The sequence below is a fragment of the Muscardinus avellanarius genome, assembly GCF_963383645.1.
Source record: "Muscardinus avellanarius genome assembly, chromosome: 12".
NCBI lineage: Eukaryota > Metazoa > Chordata > Mammalia > Rodentia > Gliridae > Muscardinus > Muscardinus avellanarius.
In genome coordinates, this window is record NC_137798.1 from 14,052,762 (window position 1) to 14,077,936 (window position 25,175).

Below are 25,175 nucleotides of genomic sequence, written 5' to 3' on the forward strand. Positions count from 1 at the left end.
TCCATCCTTTGTACCACCAAAAAAAGACCCCAATAAGAATAAAAACAAACAGGGCTGGGGATGAGGCTCAGAGGTAGAATGCCCCTGGGTTCCATCCCCAGTACCACACACAAAAAAAACAATAACTAGATTCTTTGGGAGAAGGGGTGCTGAACACTGAACCAGGGCCTAGTACAAGTTAAGCAGACATTGTACTGAGCTCTGTCCCCAGCCTGTTTTCATTTTGTTTTGTTTGTTTGTTTTGGGCTTGAACCTCAAGGAGCTTGAACCTTGACTGCTCACTGCTAGGCTAGTGCCTTGCTGCTAGGCCACTTCCCATCCATTATTTTTATTTTGAAGCAAAGTTGCACAAGCTGCCTTGAACTCATAATCCTTTGCCTCCTAGGTAGATTGTATTACAGGTGTATGCCACTGCCCCCAACTACATATTAGTATGTAAAAAATAAAATAAAAGCTGGGCTTGGTGGCGCAAGCTTGTAATCCCAGCATTTGGGAGGCTAAGACAGGGGGACCATGGACAGCCTCAGATACTTAGGCCCTTTGCAATTCAGACCCTGTTTCAAAATAAAGAATAAAAAATTGGGCTGGGGTGTAGCACTGAGGTAGAATGCCCCTGGGTTTCATCCCTAGTGTGGCAAATAATAATAATAAAATAAAGTAAATTAGTCATAACCACTCATAAAATGATACTACCTTTTATTTTTGAGAACCAAGAAGAAATTTCTGTAGTTAAATTTGTTCCCTGTTATGTAGATTGTGGCCTAGTTCATTTTATTTTCACTTCACTTAAGACTGTACTTTCAACAGTCTGGTTTTATAGTTTTTTTTAAATAACATTGGTTTCTAGTTGCCTTGGTTCTTAGCAAGAACCAAGAAATTTACATCCCATGAAAGAGTAGCTGGCAATAAACTTTATTACAAAGAGCTAAGTAATGAGAAGTACTATGAAAAAAAAACTAAAATAACAGGGTAAGACTGGAGAAAGGCTAGTGAACGACACTTTTTTAAAATTATATGTATGTATATTCACATAATATGTGTGTATGTCTATGTACGTATATATGTAGATAGGTGTGCTGAGGTCACCTGCCGCCCACCACAGGCCTGTGGTTGGTATGTCAGTGAGGTGAAAGGGCCGGAGCAGATGGTGGGAGCTGCTCTCCGGAGCAGCTAGTTCTCACCTGATGCTCTCGTCACATTCAGTAAGCCCGCAAGCTGGGGTATCTAGAGTGAAGGTGCCCCCTGCACGGCCCCTTCCTTCTACCTGTTCGTGAATCCAAGATGCCATATTTTATTATTATGCTTATCACACATGAGCTGGGTTAGTGAGTGCTAGGAAGGCAGAGCTCTGTCCTGCAGCCGTGCCCACTGTCCCCAGCTCCTCCAGGATGAGTCATCTTCAGCACCTGCTGCTCTAGCTCCACAGTGCCACTAAGCCCCCAGACACAGGGTATAATTCAGTTTATCCCTTTTTCCATTCTTCTTATAGTCCCCCTGGCATCCGAATGCATCTGGGACTCGGGGCTTTACCTGGGTGTGACTGCGCAGGTTCCTGGAAACCCTACTACCTCCGGGCTACACTCCCAGACCTATTTTATGCTTTTTATTTGGAAACAGGGTCTCTTAAGCCAGCACGGCTGGCTTCAAACTTGCGCGATCCTCCTGTCTCTGCCTCCCAAGCGCAGGGATTACAAGCATGTGCCACCACACCCAGCCAGGGCAGCTTTTTAGCAACAAAGGCCCCAGTGCTGAGGGAACACGGGTGGGGTAGGAGGCAAGAATCTTCACAGGTCGCTTCTTAAGAGGTTTTCTTTCCTTGACCCTCAAGACCGTGATACCTGTAAAGAATTCCCTCTTTCTTCACATAATCCTCAAACGGTTCCCCTCTGGTACTGTCCCAGTTGGTAGAGAGCAGAGGCTCAGCTGTGGGCATTCCCCACTTTCACTTTTACAACAAATAGCCTAAGGCTTTTCTGTGGACAGTTATAAAATTTAGAATCAGAGTCAATCTTATACATATTTAACTCTACAAATGAGGAAACAGAAACCCAGAGAGGATAGAAAACTTGACCAAGGTGCTACCAACTCCTAAACCAGTGATCTTAGATACACTATCTCAAAACTATCAAAAGCAACAAGCTGGAAGAGAGAGAAGGGGTGCCTGTTTTCCATGAACAACGTTCGTCAGTGTTCACATTATTTGCAATTGTAAGAGATAATAAAGATGGTTCGGTGGGCACGGTAGTTTCAGGCAGGCAAATCCATTTCTTTTCTGAGGGTTCTCTAAACCTACCATAATGGAAACATGAAGCAATAGGAGCCTAAGGGAAAAAACACTGAGAAGCACAAAAGACACATCTCACTCGGTGCACCTTTCCCAACTGTACCAGGCTAGTCATGGGATGGTGAGCCTGCCACATTATTGGCAAGACTCAGCCAACCAATTTTGGAACATTTTCCTCCAAAAAAAGAAATCATTTCTCTCCAGTTTCTCACAAAAGAAAAAGTGTGCAGCATTACTGGTCTTTTCTATTTCTGGGCCCTTACCTGGGTCTACAGTGAGTGTGTAGAAGTCTCAGTTTAACCAGAGGTGAACTCAGAGCCCCTCTTCAACCCGCTTTCCCTTCTCAGCAGCCCCAGCAGAACCACTGTCTTTTCTGGCTAGCCAGCTGAGAAGCCCTGGCTAGTGCCCGCTCCATCCCTGCCTGCCATATCTAAAAGTCCAGTGGGTGGGGAGGGGTCGAGAGGGGCCTGGCTAACCCCGCACGCTTGCTGGTGACGAGTGAGGACTTCTCTGGGCGATGCTGTGGGGTGGACGTGTGGTCCCCAGTCCCAGGTCTTGCCTGTCCTGCACGTGGCAGCTGCTGCTTCATCCTGGCCTTGGCTGTGTTGTGGTCTCCTGAGTCCAAGCACTTCTGCCCTTTCTGTAGTCTCTTCAGGAGGAGGTCCGAGCCTCCGGGTTTTGCCCTAGGCTTGGGTGTTTGGCCTTAGCTTCACCACCTCAGCGCTCTCAGGGAGAGATACCTTCTCTCGATTCTAGCAGGACCCAGGCAGTGCAGCGTAGGGCCGCGGGACGCCCGCCGCGAGGGGAGGGAGAGGAAGTGCCGCAGCCCGCACTGCTGCTTGGGCTCCTGTCACTGGTCGCTCAGTCAGAATGGCCATATGACACCATGTAGAGAAGTGCCGAGGAGCTCTTCTCTAACATGGACGCCTCTTGGAGACCAAATAGCGTGAATGGTGCGTGGTGCTGTGCTCTGGAAGGCAGATCAGAGCAGAGGCCCCGCGGGGCCGGCCGGCACCCTCAGACCCAGCAGAACGCCGTCCTGCAGCTGAGAGCAAAGAGCAGAGCAGGCCGCACAGCTGTGAGCCAGGTTAGGGAGTGAGAATCTCCTAGTTTTGTGGAGGATGGGAACCCACCGAGAAGCTCGACAGAGGACTAAGATAACCTGGTGTACAGCGCTGTGTGATGGATTCATGCTTAATAAGGGCACACAGAAGAGTTCGAGTCTATTGAAGTAGTTCAGGTGGAGAACGGTGTGACTTGGACTGGAGTAATAGGTGGAGGTAGAAGGAAGTGACCAGCTTGGAAGATGCTTGGAAGCTAAAGCCTGTAAGACTGGTTAATAGGTGTGGGGAATCAGGAAAGTCAGTGGCAACACCTAGTTGTTTATTTGAGCAACTAGAATGGCATGTCTTCTGGGTAGTACGTGGATGGGTGGTGTTTTACTCCTGCTTTGAAGATTTTTAGACACTTGCTTCTATGGGCTATAGAGTTAATCTGGAGACATTTGACATTTTTATATAGGCTTTTTTTTTTTAAGTACAGGTTTGGCTTTTCAGACTGAATTTGTACCAATGGATTTAACAATTTTTAAAAGTCTTTTTTTTTTTCCAGTGAGAATGCAGAAGCTCTTGCTCAACTTTTGACATTGGCACGGTGGATACAGACTATTTTGGCCAGAATATCAGGTTATAATATGAAACATTCTAAAGGTTTGCTTAAAATTTTTGTGTTAGTTTTGTGAAAATTGTATCAAATTTTTTGTTTTTTAAAAAATAAAAATAACAATAATGATGATGATGATGATGATAATGATGATGATGATGAATACAATACAGATCCAAATCAATGGATTATGCAAAAGCCACACCCAGAATATAGCTCCTAGCCCTAAAATGAGGATGTGCAAAGTGGGATTGTTCTGAGTACAGTAATAGAAAGTTTCTAAATTAATAAGGTGAAAAATTGGTGTGCTAATTGTTTATTTTGCATGTTGAGGATTGAACCAGTGCCTCATGCATGCTAGGCCAGCACTCTATCACTGAGCTATACCCCCAGCTCAGTAGTAGATTTTTATTATTTTATTTTATTTTATTTATTTTTGTGGTACTGGGGATGGAACTCAGAGGCATTCTACCCTTGAGCTTTACCTTCAACCCCATTTATTTATTTATTTATTTATTTATTTATGATTTGAAACAGGGTCTTGCTAAGTTGCTATGGTTCTCATTGAGTTGCTGAGACTGAACTCAAATCTGTGATGCTCTTGTCTCAACCTCTTAAGCACTGGAATTACAACCATACAGCACCACACAAGGCTAGCAGTAGATTTTCTTTTAAAAGACATTTCATAAAAAATCTCAAAATCTATTTCGTGTGTGTGTGTGTGTGTGTGTGTGTGTGTGTGTGTGTGTGTGTGTGTGTAAAGTAATGGGGATAGAACCCAGGGGCATTCTACCTCTGAGCTACACCACCAGCCCTATTTTTTTATTCTTTATTTTGAAACAGGGTCTCACTGAGTTGCAAAGGGCCTAAGTAGCTGAGGCTATCCATGAACTGCAATTCTCATGTCTTAGCCGCCCAGATGCTGGGATTACAAGTGTGTGACACCATGCCTGGCTTATTTTAAATAAATTTTAATAAACACTTTCACAGAATTAAAAACTCTGAAAATTAAATAATAGTAGGCAGATTGGGGGAAAAGTCAAAATCTGAAGAATGGTTATTATAGACAGTAAATTGCTTAGAACTTTTCTCCTCCTCTATCCCTCAACTTTGACCAAAGAACAGCCTAACTCAGACCTGTGGAGCAGACTTGAGCATGCACCTCCTCTACCACCACCAATACCAAAAACAAACCAAAAACCAAAACACAACCAGGCAAGACCAGCCTGAGACACCCCTCAGAGCTGGACAGAATAAAGGGAATTCCTATTTTATTTATTTCTCCTTTTACCAATCACGGAGCTATACTTCCTTGGTGGCACATTGACACCTAAAATGCCAAGAGAAAACCAGTCTTTTTGGCCAGAGAAAATGGGAAAAGGGACCCCTGGATTCCAGAGAATGCAAGATGAATCCTTGGGTTTTGTTTTGTTTTTTTGTTTTTGTTTCTTTTGCTTAACAGCTTTACCTCAACAGCAGCCCCCAATACTGAGATTAGCATGACATCATGGGAGACTAAAACTGAGGGACATGGGCCTGTGGCAGTAATCCAGAGAGGAGAGACAGGAAAGCAACACAAGTCCTAGGCTTACCTCTGACCTGTACACAAGCAGAACAGGTCCAGAGAAGCATAGCAAATACTTGGAGTACTTGGGAGGCTGAAACAACGGGATCACAGGCTCAAAGCCTTAGCAACTTAGCAAGGCCCTGTTTCAGAAACTTACATGCAAGCCAGGCATGGTGGCACACACTTGACAGGAGGATCTCAGGTTCCCAGTCAGCCTCAGCTACTTAGTGAGGTCCTCTGCAACTTAGTGAAACCCTATTTCAAAGTAAAGAATAAAAAAATAGGGCAGGGGGTGTTGGGTGGAGGTAGAATGCCCCTGGGTTCCATCTTCAGTACCACCCAAAAAAAAAAAAAAAAAATAGGGCTGGGGATGTAACTCAGAGGTGGAGTGCCCTGGGTTCAATCCCCAGTACTGCAATAAAAACAAAACAAAACAATAAAGCCGGGCATGGTGGTGCATGCTTGTATACCCAGCATTCAAGAGGCTAAGACTGGAGGATCACGGGTCACTGACAGCCCTAGCCACTATTTACTGAGGCCCTTTGCAACTCAGTGAGACCGTTTCAAAATAAAGAATAAAAAATAGGGCAGGGGGTTTAGCTCAGAGGTTGAATGCCCATGGGTTCCACTTCCAGACCCTCAAAAAAAATAAAACTATATATATATATATATATATATATATATATATATACACACACACACACACACACACACACACATATGTATGCATGTCCAAGCAACTTAATGAGACCTCATATTATATATACACACATATACATATGTATCTGTATACATAAATAGATACATATATATAATCTGTGTATTTATATGTATGAGTGTATGTACATTTGTGCATATACACACACACACACGCGCGCGCGCGCGCGCGTGTGTGTGTGTGTGTGTTTTAAGATATGGCTGGGAATGTAGCCCAATAGTAGAGGGCTTGCCTAGAATGCACAGGGTCATAGGTTCTATCCACAGACATACAGCAAGACCCAAGATACAACCCAGAATTACTTGACATGTAAAGAACCAGAAAAATCTGACCAACTTACCAAATGCCATTCTGAAATATAAGTGTTAAATTTATAAGGAAAAAAATTATAGTCAGTTACATAGCTGAAACAATAAGGTAAATGTGAACATCCTTGTCATGAGTAGAAAGAGGACTTAGCAGAAAGATAGAAACCATTTTCTTCAAGTGTGGCCTATAATATAATTTTTAAAAATACTATATGAAAAAAATTAAGAAGGTGGGTCCAGTAATAGAATGGAGATGAAGAGGTGTTGATGATTTTGGAATTAGGTCAATGGAAATTATCCAATCTAAAGAAGAGATAGAAAAGAGATGGACGTTTGGAATCTCAGTACTTGGGAGACTGAGACCGGAGGATTGCGGGTTTGTGACCAGCCTCAGCTACTTAGGCCTTCCACAACTCAGTGGGACCCTGTTTCAAAGCAAAGAATAAAAAATAGAGCTGTGGGTGTAGCTCAGAGGTAGAATGCCCCTGGATTCAATCCACAGTACAAAAAAAGGAAAAGAAAAGAGAGTCATAAGGACCTATGGGACAGGCTTTGTTTGCTTGTTTTTGTTTTTTCTTAATCCAACAGTTTATTGAAGTCCCCAAAGGTAAAAAGTACAGAAAGAAATATTTGAGGGAAAACTTCCCCCATTTGATGCAAAAATACACATTTATAGATTTGAGAAATTCACTGAGGCCAGATGTGACACACACCTGTAATCTACTTTAGAGGCTAAGACAGGAGAATCACAGGGTCTAAGCCAGCCTCAGCAACTTAATTAGGTTCTCGGCAACCTAGCTAGACCTTGTTGCAAATTAAGAAATAAAATCAGGCTGGGAGTGTAGTTTGGAGGTAGAATGCCTCTGGGTTCAATCCCAAGTAAGGAACACACACTAAATAAATAAGTAAACCTGTAGGTGTAACATTTATATGGAGAAAAGACTGTTTCCACCCAAATGTTAACTGTTTATCTGTGGTGGTCTGGGTGGAAAAGGGGATTGTTTACTGCTTATTAAGATCTTCTAGGGTTGGTTTTTTTTTTTTTTTTTTTTTTTTGGTGGTACTGGGGGTGGAACCCAGAGGCTTTCTTCCTCCAGGCTATACTCCCAGACCTATTTTATTTTATTTTATTCTTTTGGAAACAGGGTCTCACTAAGTAGCTGAGGCTACTTTGAACCTGCGCAATCCTCCTGTCTCAGCCTCCCAAGTGCAGGGATTACAACCGTGTGCCACCACGCCCAGCAATATCTTCTAGGTTTTCTAAAATGATCATGTATTACTGTAAACTGGTAGAAAAATGATTGCCAACTAAATCATGAGTTTTCTTTTTTTATTTTAATTTATAAGGTGAAAACCCAATGATTCCTGTCTTGTTTAATCAAGGAATGGGAGATTCCACTTTTGAGTTTCATTCCATCTTGAGTTTTGGAGTTCAGTCTTCGTAAGTATCTAAAAGGATAAAAGAAGTTTGCACGTGGGTATGGTTGCCCACACTTATAATCCTGTTATTTGGGAGGCTCTGACATGATTTGAAGATTTGAAGCCAGCCTTAACAACTTAGGCCCTCTGCAACTTAGTGAGATCCTGCTTCAAAATAAGAAATAAAAAGAGGCTGGAAGTGTAGCTCAGAGGTAGAATGCCCCTGGGTTCAATCCCCAGTATCACCAAAAAAAAAAGTTTGTAAGTGTTTTCTTTCCTTCCTTCTTTATCTTTTTTTTTTTCTTTTTCTTTCTTTCTCCCTGAAGTTTTTTTTTGTTTTGTTTTTTGTTTTTTGTTTTTTGTTTTCCGGGTCTGGGGATGAAACCCAGAGGCATTTGACCTCTGAGCTACACCCCCTGCCCAATTTTTTATTCTTTATTTTGAAACAGGGTCTCACTGAGTTGGAGAGGGCCTCACTAAGTAACAGGCTGTACGCAAACCGTGATCCTCTAGTTTTAGCCTCCTGAATCCTGGGATTACAAGCATGTGCCACCACACCCGGCTTCTTTCTCCCTGAAATTTTATTTGTATTAGTAAAATTAAGTATTTTGAGATACCAAAGTAATATATATTAGAGTGGATCATGTCTCTACATAACCATTTTGACAAGTAACAACAACAAAATGCCAGTTCTATGTGGTCAAGCCATACAAGAACCAGAATTTAAGAGCTCTCACTTAAAAAATCACTTTCGCTGTGACTTTCTGAAAAGTCTCAGATCACCCCTTAACACACCCAATTAGTTTCCTGTATGTAAAATTGAGGCAATGGTCTCCTAACCTAGCTAATAAAGTTATTAAAAAGATATGTGACAACACTTTGAAAAACAATACTGTGCCCAAATTAGGTATTATTTCATGAATATCACTATTTTTTCTGGTTGTAATCTTTGTTTATATTATCTGTCCCATTGCTACTGAAAATACTTATTACAATTATCCCTCAGGGTACATAATGCTTTCTGTCACAGGGGCACAAAACGTAAACACAAACGTGCTCATCAGCACAAAAGTATTTGTTGATCCCTTTTCTAAACACCAAAATGTGTTAGGTCAGATCTGTTTTCTCTTAAATTAATTCTTCTCTGTCTAACCTGTCCTTTAATTTGGACATGAACCTTTCCAGCTATGTTCTTCTTTCTTTCTTTCTTTCTTTCTTTCTTTCTTTCTTTCTTTCTTTCTTTCTTTTTTTTTTTTTTTTTGCAGGTTTGGGGGTGGAATCCAGGGACATTCAACTGCCAAGCTACACCCCCAGCCCTATTTTTTATTCTATATTTTGAAACAGGGAGAGCCTCACTAAATAGCTGAGGCTGTTCATGAACCATCATCCTGTGATCTCAGCCTCCCGAATTCTGGGATTATGAGACTGCACCATCACGCCCGGCTCAGCTGTGATCGATTTATTCCATTTTTTATGATAAAGTTATACCGGTCATTACTGTTTTGTAAAAAATATTTTTCTACATTTGGGAGATACAGTTCTACTTTTCCTATTTTTTTCTTACTGAATAAATCTATAGAGGTCCTAACCTCTGATTTGACAAAGAGTAGTTTACTTAAGTCAAAAAGTTAAATTGTCTCCAGTGTTTCAATACCTAATGAAACTTCCAAGGAAGTAGTCCTTTTTACCAAATTATTCTATAAGTTTTTCTTGTTTTATTTTAGGATCAAGTATTCCAATAGTATCAAGGAAATGGTCATTCTCTTTGCTACAACAATTTATAGAATTGGACTGAAAGTGCCTCCTGATGAAACAGACCCTCGAGTCCCCATGATGACCTGGAGCACGTGTGCCTTCACCATCCAGGCAATTGGTAAAGCCTGTAAGAAAATTGATTTTGAAGCCAGGCAAGGTAGCACACGCAGATGAGCCCAGTACTGGGGGTGGTGGGGGGTGCTGAGGCAGTAGGATCTCAAGTTTGAGGCCAGCTTGGGCAACTTAACAAGACCCTGTCTCAAAGCAAAAATAAGAGCCAGGCGTGGTGGTGCACACTTGTAATCCCAGTACCTGGGAGGCTGAGACAAGACGATTGCAGGTTCGCAGCCAGCCTCAGCTACTTACTGAGGCTCTCTGCAACTTAGTGAGACCCTGTTTCAAAATAATGAATAATAGGGCTGGGGGAGTAGCTTGGAGATAGAATGCCCCTGGGTTCCATCCCCAGTACCACAAAAAATAAGAAAAAAAGTGCTGGGGATGTATATAGCTCAGTGGTAAAGCACCCTTGGGATTCATTCCCCATTTGGAGGAAAAGGGAGGGTGGAGAGGGGAAGGGAAAAGAAGAGAGGAAGGAAATTGAATTGGAGGTTTCAATGAAATCATTAATAATAATTGCCTAAAAATTATTGTTTTCTAGCCGGGTGTGGTGGCGCACGCTTGTAATCCCAGCATTTGGGAGGCTGAGACCGGAGGATCGTGGTTTGCGGACAGCCTCAGCTACTTAGTGAGGCCCTCTGCAACTCAGTGAGACCCGGTTTCAAATCAAAGAATAAAAAATTGGGCAGGGGGTATAGCTTGGAGGTCAAATGCCCCTGAGTTCCATCCCCAGACCTGCAAAAAAAAAAAATTCTGATGGCTTAGAGTAATAGTTTGACTTTTTTCAGGACTACTGACATTTCATTATATTAATGTGGCCTGGTGTGGCCTGATGCCATTGGGCCTGAGAGTTTGTATTTTTTACATATTTATTTTGGAAACAGGGTCTCCTAAGCCAGCGTGCACGGCTGGCTTCGAACCTGCGCGATCCTCCTGTCTCTACCTCCCAAGCGCGGAGATTACAAGCGTGCACCACCACGCCCGGTTATATTGATCTCTTTTTAACCACTATAGTGGTCGTAAGCAATATAAGTTAATTTCTTTTTTTATTTTTATTTTTATTTATTTATTTATTTATTTTTGGTACTGGGGACTGAACCTGGAGGCATTTTACCTCAAAGCTACGTCCCCAGCCTGATTATGTATCTTACTTGGAAACTGGGTCTCACTAAGGTTGCTAAGAGCCTCCCTAAGTTGCTGAGGCTGGCTTTGAACCTGAGGTCCTCCTGAGTCAGCCTCCCAAGTACTAGAATTAAAGTGCCTGGCTTAAAAATACTTTAAATGAAGCACACTGAAGTTAAAAGGTGGCAGATTTATGACACTGGAAGGTGATGGTTTTGAAGAACTCAAATTCCCAAGACTATTTGTTCTTTTTATCTTTTTTGTTTTTTGTTTTGTTTTTTGTGGTCCTGGGGGTGGAACCCAGGGGCTTTTCTACCTCCAGGCTACACTCCCAGACCTGTTTTATACTTATTTGGAAACAGGGTCTCACTAAGTAGCTGAGGCTGGCTTTGAACCCGTGCAATCCTCCTGTCTCAGCCTCCCAAGCATGGGGATTACAAGCGTGCGCCACCCTGCCCAGCCTCAGCCTCATTTTTTATTCTTTATTTTGAAATAAGGTCTCACTGTATTGCAAAGGGCTTCACAAATAGCTGAGACTGTCCGAGAACCATGATCCTCCTATCTCAGCCTCCCAAATACACACCTGTATAATCTCAGGATTTGGGAGGCTGAGACAGGAGGATCAAAGATTTATAGCCAGCCTCAGCAACTTAGGTCTTCCACAACTTAGTGAGACCCTATTTCAAAATAAAAAATAAAATAGGAGTGAGGTGTATCTCTGAGATAGAATGGCCCTGAATTTAATCCCTAGTACGAATGAACAAATGAATAAATACAGGAATACAGATTATGATTGTATATAAAAATTCCTTTTTTTGTGGCACTGGAGAGTGAACCTAGAGGCATTTTACCTCTGATCTATACTCTCAGCCCTAGTTTATTTTTATTTGGAGAGAGGGTCTTACTAGGTTGATGGGAGTCTCACTACTTGCTGAGGCTGTACTCAAATCTGGTTTTCCTGTCTCAGCCTCCCAAATAGTAGTAGGATTACAAGTGTGTGCCACCTCTCCCAGCTTAAAACTTACTTTTTAAAAATCTTTGGAAAGCCAGGCATGGTAACCCATGCTTGTAATCCCAGCACTTGGACAGCTGAGACAGGAGGATCACAGGTTTTCAGCTAGCCTCAGCAGTTTGGTGAGGCCCTCTGAAACTTAGTGATACCCTATTTGAAAATAAAAAATAAAATAGGACTGGATGTGTAGCTCAAAAGTAGAATGCCCCTGGCTTCAATCTCCAATATCACAAATGATAATGATAGAAAACAAATCTTTGTAAAAAAAAAAGGAGAGATGCCACTTGGGCACGGCGCACACTTGTAATCCCCCTGCTTGGGAGGCGGAGACAGGAGGATCGGGCAGGTTCGAAGCCAGCCTTAGCTGGCTTAAGACACCCTGTTTCCAAATAAAAATAAAAATATAAAAATATAGGTTTGGGAGTGTAGCCCAGAAGTAGAAGGGTTTCCAGGAACCCCAGTACCACCAAAAATTTTATATATATATATATATATTAGGTCTGGGAGTGTAGCCTGGAGGTAGAAGTGTTCCATCCCAGTACCACCAAAAGAAAAAAGAGAGAGAGATGTCAATTAGTGTCGGGTTTTGAACCCAATGCCTTACACATGATAGGCAAGTGCTCTCCCACTGAACTATTCCCCCATTCCAAAAAAGATGTTAAAAGCAAACCCAAACCAGATTGTTGTCTTTTTTCCAAAACATATTTTTCAGAGCTGGGCACGCTTGTAATCCCAGCATTTGGGAGGCTGAGACAGGAAGGTAGCAGTTCAAGGACAGCCTCAGCTACTTGGTGAAGCCCTTTGCAACTCAGTGAGACCCTATTTCAGAATAAAGAATTAAAAATTGGGCTGGGGGATGTAGCTCGGAGTTAGAATGCCCTGGGTTCTATCCCCAGTAACAAAGAAAAAAAACTAAAACCTGGAAAAATACAACATAGATTTAAACATTGAAGAAGAAAGGTGTTAATTATCTGATCAAATTGTAATTACGAAGCCAGTTGTGGTGGCGTGCACTTGTAATCCCAGCATTCGGGAGGCTGAGACAGGAGAATATGTGTTGGAAGCCAGCCTCAGCTACTTAGACCTAGTAAGGCCCTCTGCAACTTAGACCTTGTTTCAAAATAAAGAATCAAATAGGGCTGGGGGTGTAGCTCGGAGGAAGAATACCCCTAGATTTCATTGTCAGTACTGGAAATATACACATACACACGTAGAATAGCTAATAGAAACAAAATTATAATTTATAATTGCAGCAGTATTCTGAGTTAATTATTTCTTAATTTTTAAGAAAACCTATTGGGAGATGAAGGAAAACCTCTGTTTGGAGCTCTTCAAAATAGACAGGTATGTATAGACCAGCAAGATCCGTTTAGCTCACAGGATGCTTTTTTTTATTAATATAATTGTTTTTTCTGGGTCTGGGGATGGAACCCAGGGGCATTCTACCTCTGAGCTACAGCCCCTGCCCTATTTTTTATTCTTTATTTTGAAATCAGGTCTCACTGGGTTGCAGAGGGCCTCACTAAGTAGCTGAGGCTGTACGCGAACCACGATCCTCTGGTCTCAGTCTCCCGAATGCTGGGATTACAAGCGTGCGCCACCACGCCTGGCTCTATTAATATAATTTCAATAAAATCTCTTTCTTCCTTCCTTCCTTCCTTCCTTCCTTCCTTCCTTCCTTCCTTCCTTCCTTCCTTCCTTTTGCAGTACTGGGGATGGAACCCTAGGGCATTCTACCTCTGAGCTATACCCCCAGCCCCATTTTATATTCTTTATTTTGAAACAGAGTCTAAGTTACAGAGGGCTTCACAAGTTGCTGAACCTGTTGGTGAACCTTGATCCTCCTGTCTCAGCCTCCCAACTACTACAGTGTGCGCCACCACGCCCGGCTTTTTATTTTATTTTTTTTCTGTTAAGAACAGACTACTATAAGGAAAAAAGCAAAGCTTCAGCCTCATAGGAAGCCTTATCCCAGGGTCGTACACTCTGAAGAGTTTACTCCCTCTCAGTGGGTAAATGTGTTTCACAGATTTCAGGTGATACTTTATTCCTTTTCCTCCCCTTCTCTTTCATTGCCACTTCAGAAACCTGGCATCTCCTGTATTTTTTTCTCTCAATAATTTTTCCACCATCATATCACATTGAATATTAATGCTGACTTAGCTGTAGGCAAATCATCACACTCTATTCAAGAATAAAACTACTCCGGACTTCTTAATGGGCAGATCCTGACACTGCCCAGGCTTATACTCACACCTTAGGCCTAAGCCTCAGAACAAAGGCAACCCTGAGAAGTAGTCATCAAAAGTGTGCTTAGTAGCTCTCTGAGGACAAAGCGGGCAGCTGAGGATTCCCTAGACCATTACTCTTCTAACCATTTCTACCTTGTTTTCCTGACGCAGGCACAGGAGAATTGTAATCCACAGTGTGCTTCTCTAGTTCCCCATCCTGCTTTTTGGGAAGCAGAAATTAGGTTTTGGTGGTTCAGTGGTTTTCTTACCATCATTTTAGAATTTCTAAAAATACATTTGCACCGTCTTTAAGTAGAATAAATTGGGCTAGCCAAATGCAGGGATTATGAGCATGCACCACCACGCCCGGCTTAGGCCAGACTTTTAAGAAATTGACTCTACAAAAATTAGTACTTACTTAAACTAAAATGATCATAGTTTTAATACTACTTTGACATGGAAAAATCTTACAATTTTAGGATAAAATTATAAAAATGTTTGCAGGTAATAAGAATATTGTAACACAGGGTGTGGTGGCGCACACTTGTAATCCCCGCACTTGGGAGCTGGAGACAGGAGGATTGCGCAGGTTCGAAGCTACTTAAGAGACCCTGTTTCCAAATTTAAAAAGTATAAAATAGGTCTGGGAGTGTAGCCCGGAGGTAGAAGGGTTTCCAGGAACCCCAGTACCACCAAAAAAAGAAAAAAGAATATTGTAAGCTGGGTGTGGTGGCACACGTTTGTAATTCCAGTACATGGGAGGCTAAGACGAGGATCTCAGGTTTTCAGCCAGCCCCAGCTACTTAGTGAGGCCCTCTGCAGCTTAGTGAGACCTTATTTCCAAATAAAGAATTAAAAATAGGGCTGGGGGTGTAGCTCAGAGGTAGAATGTCCCTGGGTTCCATCCCCAGTACTGGAAAATAAAAAGAATGTAAAGTATATGTTAGTCATCTTTCCTTGTCATTTTGTCTCCCATCTCTTATAATCTAGCACAATGGTCTGAAAGCACTAATGCAGTTTGCACTTGCACAGAGGATTACCTGTCCTCAGGTCCTGATACAGAAACATCTGATTCGTCTCTTATCAGGTAGAGTCTTCTGAATTACCATGTTATTAGTTACATGTATTTTCTCCTGCATTTCAAGCAATGTATTTTTTGTAGGAAACAACATATTGTACTTATTTTGAGTACTCACTAATAAACTGCCTACAGCAGGCTTACCAAAAATAAATGAGTAAAATACAGAGCTGCCTCTATAATACTTTCAATCTTATTTTATTTATTTATTTATTTATTTTTTGGTGGTACTGCGGTTCCTGTAAGCTCTCCTATCTCTGGGCTACACTCCCAGACCTATTTTTATACTTTTTAATTTGGAAACAGGGTCTCTTAAGCCAGTGCGGCTGGTTTTGAACCTGCACGATCCTCCTGTCTCCGCCTCCCAAGCGCGGGGATTACAAGCGTGCGCCACCACACCTGGCTCAATCTTATTTTAAAAATTAGATATTTTCAAACATTTTTGGTTTGTATTCCTTTTGCCCATCTAGATTATTTAACCACTATCCACAACCACTAATTCTCTTGCACCCTGATCTAGTCAGAAAGGGAGACATGACTTCAGTAGGTCATTTGTAAATATTCTAATTTGAGTGTGTCCAAGGCATGTAAAATAATAGAGACGTGCAGTGTGGCAATGCAGAATGCCGGCCTGTACCCTTTTGTTTGAGGGTCAGCCTGTTAGTGTTTCTTGATGGCTTTCTTGCATTTTAATGTGCTAGACATTTACTAAGAGTTTATATGGCATCCTCACATAAAAATAAAAAGGGGAAGTTACGTTGGCAGTCGAGTGAGTTTGCTTTCTTTTTGGTGATCTGCATTTCCTTTTAGGCATTTGAAATCTACTACAAGATCTTTTCTGCACCCAAATAGGTCAGCCTTAAAAAGGGCTATTTGTAAATCGATTTATCCATAAATCCAAAATGTCATACATTGGGTGTTTGGGTGTTCCAACTTACTTTTCCAATATATATTTCTACCAAACAATTATTCAGGTTTTTTGTTTTGTTTTGTTTTGTTTTGTTTTGCGGTACTGGGGATGGAACCAACCTCCGAGCTACACTCCCAGTCCCTCTTTTTTATTCTTGATTTTCAAACAGGGTCTCACTAAGTTGCAAAAAACCTCACTAAGTACCTGAGGCTGGCTTTGAACCTGTGTAATCCTCCTATCTCAGCCTCCCAAACGCTGGGATTACAAGCTGGTGCCACCGCTCCCGGCTATTCAGGTATTTTAAAGCCAGAAAGTTTATTCCTAACTATATTAGCAACCCTTTTATTTTCCTATAGCAAAATAGAGTAGCTTCTTTACTTTGAAAATCTGTTTTAGCAGGGTTAATTTAGCTCCTATTAAGCCTTAAAAACTTCTTGGAGAGCTCTTCTTGAATATCTTTCTGGCTACTGTGATGTTACAGAGATTCCGTAATCATCAAGGCTGCCACCCAACTTTAATTAGAATTTCACCTTTCTTAGCTTTTATATTTTCAAATTAACTTTCAGCTATTTTCTGTATTAACTTGTCTTATTAGGAATCTAAAATTGAACCTGTTCCCTTAGCCACACACTTGAAAGGTTGTTTTGTTTTGTTTTGTTTTGTGTGGTATTGGGGGTGGAACCCAGGGGCTTTTCTACTTCTGAGATATATTCCCAGAATTTTATATTTTATTTGGAAACAGTCTCTCACTAAGTTGCTGAGAGCCTCACTAAGTAGCTGAGGCTGGCTTTGAACCTGCACAGTCTTCCTGTCTCACCCCCAATAACAAAAAGAAAGAAAGAAAGAAAGAAAGAAAGAAAGAAAGAAAGAAAGAAAGAAAGAAAGAAAGAAAAATAGTACTGTGGCTGTAGCTCAGAGGTAGAATGACCCCTGGGTTCCATCCCCCAGTACTGCAAAAAAAAAAAAAAAAAAAAAAAAAACCATATATATATATATATATATATATATATATATATATATATATATATATATATATATATAACATCACAGTAGCCAGAAAGATATTCAAGAAGAGCTCTCCAAGAAGTTTTTAAGGCTTAATAGGAGCTAAATTAACCCTGCTAAAACAGATTTTCAAAGTAAAGAAGCTACTCTATTTTGCTATAGGAAAATAAAAGGGTTGCTAATATAGTTAGGAATAAACTTTCTGGCTTTAAAATACCTGAATAGCCGGGAGCGGTGGCACCAGCTTGTAATCCCAGCGTTTGGGAGGCTGAGATAGGAGGATTACACAGGTTCAAATATATATATATATATATATATATATGGCTGGGGTGTAGCTCGGAGACAGAACTCCCCTGGGTTCAATCCCCAGTAACTCCCCACCGCCCCATAACTCTTAAGCAATCTAGCAAGACCTTATTTCCAACAAAAAATAAAAAGGGCCAAGTTTGAAGCTCAGAGATAGAATGCAGAATGCTCCTGGGTTCAACCCTAACACTAGTGAAAAAATGTATCCCAGGCATTTTTATTCCATTTATCTTTTAGCTCTATTTTTTATTATAGTTCTCATCTCTTAAAGGTATGATGTGCTGATTTCTGTACTTTATAACTCTATTATATTTTCATTTTAGATGCTCCTAGCTTGCACTTTATTAAATAAAATTACATTGCTGTCTTACTGAATTACATTAACTTCTTGTTTGTCTTAGTTGTCCTTCCTAACTTAAAATCAGAAGATACACCATGCCTTCTGTCTATAGATCTATTTCATGTTTTGGTAAGTGTTTGATAAATTTTTTAATTTTTTTATTATTATATGTTTGCAGTACTGAGATTTAAACCCAGAGTTTCACACATGCTAGGCAAGTGCTTGTAAAAAAAAAAAAAATCAAGTTTATAATTTTATATATTTGCCTCATTCAAATTATGCTCAGTTCAAAATTATAAATTAAACTTTTCCTAACTGTATATATGCACCCTCCCTTCCCCCTTTTCTTATGTTCTAAGCAATGAATAGTAATGTGCTCTATTTAAGATCATTCGTCGTTCTGTGATAGGAACAAGGCCATAGGTGCATCTAGTCTTCCCCAACACACCATCGCAGGTGGACTGTAAGTTTGGGGAGCGGGGAGTTTGTGAATCAGAGATTAGCCAGCACCACCCATTGTGTGGACCTTCACTTGGTGGTTGTGAACCCATACTCTCTTGGGGTCTCCTGGGGAAGGTGGAAGCAAGTGGTGGTAACAAAGCCCTACCTCCCGAGGGTCTGGGCCGCTTGGACTGGCGTGTCAGTGTCCATTAAACAGCTCCCCAAGGGATCGTATAGCTGAATCATCTGATGAAACATACAGTTGAGGGCCACTACCTAGACCTAGCAAAAAAGGGATAACCTGATTAGTGATGACATTTGTCCTCCGTTTATGGTACATTATATTCTGATATATTCTGTTGAATAACTATGAAGAATATGGTGGTTATTTTAAAAATGCAGAAACAGTGCCGCATGTTGTGCCTTTACGTTTAGTTATGAGATTGATCTGCACTGGTCTTTGTCCCCCACATTGATGGCCATTTCTCTCTCCCAGGTAGGTGCTGTGTTAGCGTTCCCGTCCTTGTACTGGGATGACACTGTTGATCTGCAACCTTCATCAGTTAGCGCTTCCTATAACCACCTCTATCTCTTCCATTTGGTCACCATGGCACACATGCTTCAGATACTTCTTACCATAGACACAGGTAAAGCTTCCACCTGCAAATTGAGTGTAAATAACATTTGCCTATGCTTTATTGGCAAGACCGGTTATGCTTGTGATTGATCATATTACACGTTTCTAAATTCTAGGTTGGGCTGGGCATAGTGGTACATGCCTATAATCCCAGTACTTGGGAGGCTACAACAGGAGGATTGCAAGTTCAAACACAGCCTCAGCAATTTACCAAGACCCTATTTCAAAATAAAAGTGAAGCTGGGCATGGTGGCACACGCTTGTAATCCCAACATTTGGGAGGCTGAGACAGGAGGATCACGGTTCGCAGGCAGCATCAGCTACTTAGGCCCTTTGTAACTCAGTGAGATCCTGTTTCAAAATAGAGAATTTAAAAAATAGGGCTTGGGGTAGAGCTCAGAGGTAGAATGCCCCTGGGTTCCATGCCCAGTACTACAAAAAAATTATAATACATAAAAATAAAAGTGGAGCCGGTTGTGGTGGCGCACGCTTGTAATCCCAACATTTGGGAGGCTGAGACAGGAGAATCACACAGGTTTGAAGCCAGCCTCAGCTACTTAGTGAGGCTCTCAGCAACTTAGTGAGACCCTGTTTCCAAATAAAATAAAAATAGGTCTGGGAGTATAGCCTGGAGGTAGAAAGCCCCTGGGTTCCACCCTTAGTAACACCAGGAAAAAAAAGTGAAAAGGCATGGGGGTGTAGCTCAGAGCTAGAAAGTCCCTGGGTTCCATCCCCAGTACCGCAAAAAAAATTTTTTTTAATAATAAATAAAAAGTGAAAAGGCTTGGGGGTGCAGCTTAGAATGTAGAATGTCCCCAGGTTCGACCCCCAGTACCCCATCCCAGTAAAGATTCTAGGTTGTGTCTTTTGTCAATGATCAATCATTTGTTTCTTTACATATGCCATTTAAGCAGAGAGAAGTAGAATGAGTGTGATAGGGATAAAGAACTGAAACCACTTGATTGTCATTTGCCCTGCAGATATTCAGGGAACTCATTTGGACTTTCTTTTTTCAAATTCCTCACTCTCAAGGTCTCTCCAAGACATCCCTTCTAGAGTCCTTTCAGCTTTTTGTCAAGCTTATCTTTGAAACTATTCTGGGGGAAGAGAAGACAGGGAGATTACAGGGGATCCAGGGGCATTTTATCTAGTCTGATTGATTGAATGATTGATTGAATCAGGGTCTCCTGTGTTGCTGAGGCTGACCTTAAACCTGTAATCCTAAACCAGGAGCAGTGGTGCAGGGCTGCAGTCCTCTACTTGGGATGCTGAGGATTGCAGGTTCAAGGACAGCCTCATCAGTGAGACTCATCAGCCTAGCAAGACATTTTCAAACTAAAAGTCAGATAGGGTATAGCTCAGAGGTGGAGTGCTCAGGGCTCAATCCCTACTACCACCAAAAAAACCAACCTCCCAAGTCCTGGCATTGTCACCGTGCCCCACCGAGACGGGCCATGAAACCTTCTCAGTTCTCCAGCTATAATGATGGTGCTTTGTTCACCTTTTAAAATATGCCACATACTCTCTTACTTAGTAATTAATTTTGGTTATACCTTGTTCCATTCCTTTCCCTGCTTTTTTCTCTCTGCTTCTCCAGTTAAGTTTCAGATTCCTCTCTTTTAGCTTCAAATATCTAGCAGCCTTTTCTAGATCCATGTGGCTCACATGTTTTTGAAGTGAATATTTATTTGAGTACATGAGCAATATAATATTATGAAGTTATAATTATCCTTTTAGAATCTGGTCTTTAATAGAAAATGGAATATGATTCTGGGTAACAATGACCAAAAGGGATACTGAAAATTCAGATAATTTAGAGTACAAACTTAACTAAAGTGGTACTAGAATAAAATATAGCATGAATTCATATGTATTTATGCTTTGGTTCACCAATTTCAGTGTGTGTGTGTGTGTGTGTGTGTGTGTGTGTGTGTGTGTGTTTTCCTAGAACTGAACCCAGGAGTATTCTACCTTTGACCCCCAGCCCGCCCTATTTTTTGGTACTGGTGATGGAATCCAGGGTGACCGTTTTTTACTCTATTTTGAAACAGGTCTTGCTAATATGCTAGAGAATCTCACTGAGTTGCTGAGACTGTCCTCAAACCTGTAATCCTTCTGTCTCAGCCTCCCAGATACTGGGATTACGGTACTACACACCTATTAGAATGGCCAAAGTTCCAAACACTTGACCACACCGATCCTCTGTGCGTATATGGAGCCCTAGGGACTTACTGGTTATAGAAGTACAAAATGGTTCCGTCACTTTGGAAAAAGCTTGCCAATTTCTTAAAAAATGAAATATACTCTTACCATATGAAATAGCAACTATGCTCCTTGCTATGTATATAAATTAATTGAAAATTTATGTCCACAGAAAAATCTGCATACAATATTTATGGCAGCTTTGTTCATAATTAACAAAATTTGGGATCCAAGATGGCTTTTGGTAGGTGAGTGGATACATACATTTTGGCAAATCCAGACAATGAAATACGATTCAGTGCTAAAAAGAAATGAGCTATCAAGCCATGAAAATACATAGAGGAAACACAGATTCATACAGTAAAAGAAGCCAGTCTGAAAAGTCAACATAGGATACTCTAGAGAAGGCAAACTATAGAGACAATAAAAAGAATAGTCGTTGCCAGGGTTAAGGAGGAGGAGACGACGAGGTGAACCACAGGAAAACCCTCAGGCAGTGAACGAGTCCGTACAGTGCTGAGGGTGTTTGTGTTGTACATTTCCTAAACCCCGAGAGGGAACCCTAATGTGAACTGTGGAGTTTGGGTCATAATAATGTGTCAATACCGGCCCATGCATCATTTAAAACACATGAACTGTTGTGGTGTTGGATGTTGGTATTGGAAGAATATGCATGTGCCGGGGACAAACAGTTGTATAAGAATTCTCTATTGTTCAGTGTTGCTGTGAACCTACAACCACTCAAAATCATTTATTAATTTAAAAAATCCTTCTTATATATATGAATTTGTCAAATCAAATCGTTCACTTAGTATTTGTGCATGTCCAGCCGGCCGTGGTGGCTTGCATACTTGTAATCCCAGTATTAGAGAGGCTGAGACAGAAGGATCTTAGGTTCACGGCCAGCCTCAGTTACTCAGTGAGGCCCTCTACAACTTAATGAGACTCTGTTTCAAAATAAAGAATAAAAGCCGGACGTGGTGGCGCATGCTTGTAATCTCCACGCTTGGGAGGTGGAGACAGGAGGATCGCGCTGGTTCGAAGCCAGCCTTGCTGCCTTAAGAGACCCTGTTTCCAAATAAAAATTGAAAATGGGTCTTGATGTATAGCCCGGAGGTAGAAGGGTTTCCAGAAACCCCAGTACCACCAAAAAAGAAAGAAAAAGAGGAGGGGGGGGAGGGGGGAGAGAAAGAGAAAGAGAGAGAGAGAGAAAGAGAGAGAGAGAGAAAGAGAAAGAGAAAGAAAGGGAGAGAGAAAGGGAGAGAGAAATAAAATAGGGCTGCAGGTGGGTCATGGAGGTAGAATGCCTCTGGTTGAACCTCTGATTGAACTCTCCAGTTTGGGGGGGGTTGTGTATTTCATTGCATATAAAATTCATCTTATTCCAAACAAAATTCCATACAAACAATGGTCTTTATTTATTTATTAATTTATTTCTTTCTTTATTTATTTTGCTGGCATCAAATTCAGGGCCACAAGCAAACTCACCCCTAACCCTGTTTTATTTTTTAAATTTGTTCTTAGCTTATTCTTTTTTTAAAGGGGTTCTTTTTGTGTGTGTGTCTTTTTTGGAACTCAGGATCGAACCCAGAGCACCACACCTCCAAAGCAGGTGCCTTGCCACTGAGCTACATCCCGGCCCCTTATTTTTTAAATATGAAACAAGGTCTTGCTAGGTTAGAGGGCCTTGCTAAATTGCTGAAGCTGGCTGTTAATCTGCAATCCTCAAGCGTAAACCTCCCAAGTACTGGGATTACAGGCATGCACCATCATTCCTGGCTAAGCAAAAGCATTTTTCCCCCCCAGTACTGGAGATGGAACCCAGGGACATTCTACCTCCGAGCAACACCCCCAGCCCTATTTTTTTTATCTTATTTGTTATTTTGAAACAGGGTCTCACTGAGTTGCAAAGGGCCTCGCTAAGTAGCTGAGGCTGGCTTCAAACTTGCACAGTCCTGTCTCAGCCTCCCAATTGCTGGGATTACAAGCATGCACCACCATGCCCGGCTGCAAAAGCATTTTTTAAATCACAGAGCATATCATTTCTCGACCTTTTGGCTAAGATCAAGGGTAAAACCACAGAGCATTATTCATATATGCTGTAATCACCTCTCGCAGCAGACTGCAAGATAGGCATTTTTACCTTCATTTTTTTGTTTTGTTTTGTTTTTGCAGGTCTGCAGATGGAACCCAGGGGCATTTAATCTCCGAGCCCTATTTATTATTCTTTATTTTGAAACAGGGTTTCAGTAAATTGTGGAGGGCCTCACTAAGTATCTGAGGCTGTCCAGAAACCGCGTTTCTCCAGTCTCAGCCTCCGGAATGCTGGAATTACAAGCATGCGCCTTGACGCCCAGCTCTTCATTTTAATATAATCAAATATGTTAGAAAACATGACTTATTCAGAGCCAAGGCAAAATTGGCAGTTCCAGGAAAGGTTTTTAATCCTGAAATTGAGACATAATGTGTAGGCTGGATAGCGGCTTCCTAAATTCATCTTGCAGTTTCTCTTTCAGGCCGCCCCCTTGCTCAGGTTGAAGAAGACAGTGAAGAGGCTCGTTCAGCTGCTGCTTTCTTTGCAGAAGTTTCACGGTGTATAGGCAGGTGAGCAGCAGTCCGTGCGTTCACTGCACTTCAGTATTTCAGTAATTCCATGTCTTTGTTCAGTTCATTGGCATTAAAGCTGTGTGTGTGTGTGTGTGTGTGTGTGTGTGTGTGTGTGTGTGTGTGTGCGCACGCGCGCGCGCGTGTGTGTGCATGCGTGGTGTGTGTTAGTGCTAGGGTATTGAACCCAAGAGCATTCTGCCTCCAGTCTACACCCCAGCCCTATTTTTTAATTTTTTATTTGGAAACAGGGCCTCATGAAGTAGCTTAGGCTAGGTGCAAACCTGCAATCCTCCAGTCTCAGCGCCCCGGGTACTGGTATTTCAACCATGCACCACCACGCCCAAGTCGCCTGTAAAACTTTGGAACCATTTTAATTCCAGTTTTTAAAAATCAGTTGAAGGCTTTTTAGTATGTAACTTTGCTACAGGCTAAGCTTTTTAATGATTTTACCTTGAAGTAAAAGGTAATAGGTTGGACTAATGGCTACCTACTTTGGAACCCAGGGGCACTCGACCTCTGAGCTACACTCCCTGCCCTACTTTTTATTCTTTATTTTGAAACAGGGTCTCACTGAGTTGCAGAGGGCCTCACTAAGTAGCTGAGGCTGGCCATGAACCCTGATCCTCCCGAATGTTGGGATCACAAGTGCGTCACCACGCCCGGCACTACCTACTTTTTTTACTTTTGAAACTGAAAAAAGTTGAACACATCTTTTCTCTTGTAAACTGTCTAGGAACATAAGCAAAAGATGATAGAATTTTAACAAATGGCAATATTGAGAATTTAAATAAATACAGCAAATAGGTTGTCCTTATATAGTGATCCATACAGTTGAAGTGCTTAACTGATTAGAAATTTTTAATCCTGCTATGAGTAATAGGGGAAGTATTTAAACATTTTTATTGACTATGCTTATGATAATTACATAAATAATAGTGATTTATATGTAGTTACGTAAGTAGGGTATAATTTGTATTTTAAAAATGTATTTGTGTTACTGGGGATTGAACCCAGGGGCATTCCACATCTGAGCTATACCCCAACCCCCTTTTCTTTTTTCTTTTTCTTTTTTTTTTTTTTTTTCAGTATTAGGAAGAACTCAGGGGCACTCTACCTCTGAGGTATATCCCCAGCCCTATTTTGAAACAGGGTCTCACTGAGTTGCAGAGGGCCTCACTCAGTAGCTGAGGTTATCCGCGAACCACAAACCTCCTGTCTTAGCCTCCCGAATGCTGGGAATCCAAGCATGCCCAGCACCACGCCTGGCTTTTATTTTTTATTTTGAAACAGGATCTCACTAAGTTGCAGAGGCCCTCACTAAGTAGCCGAGGCTGACTGCAAACCGTGATCCTCCAGTCTCAGCCTCCCAAATGCTGGGATTACAAGTGTGGGCCACCATGCCTGGCTAGCTATTTTTTATTTTGAAACAGGATCTCACAAAGTTGCAGAGGGCC

General features: G+C 41.5%; 1 protein-coding gene across 1 annotated transcript in view; it reads left to right on the forward strand.

Moving 5' to 3' along the window:
• Positions 1–25,175, forward strand: part of UBR1 (ubiquitin protein ligase E3 component n-recognin 1) — a gene marked incomplete at both ends in the record, with an annotated part of 123,588 nt that overhangs the window by 84,566 nt on the left and 13,847 nt on the right. Inside the window, 8 exons of the mRNA XM_080707719.1 lie at positions 3,896–3,993; positions 7,887–7,980; positions 9,683–9,831; positions 13,253–13,308; positions 15,186–15,282; positions 17,896–17,963; positions 18,772–18,922; positions 23,619–23,718. Of these exons, the coding sequence (XP_080563845.1) occupies positions 3,896–3,993; positions 7,887–7,980; positions 9,683–9,831; positions 13,253–13,308; positions 15,186–15,282; positions 17,896–17,963; positions 18,772–18,922; positions 23,619–23,718 (813 nt within the window). The remainder of the gene's footprint in view (positions 1–3,895; positions 3,994–7,886; positions 7,981–9,682; positions 9,832–13,252; positions 13,309–15,185; positions 15,283–17,895; positions 17,964–18,771; positions 18,923–23,618; positions 23,719–25,175) is intronic.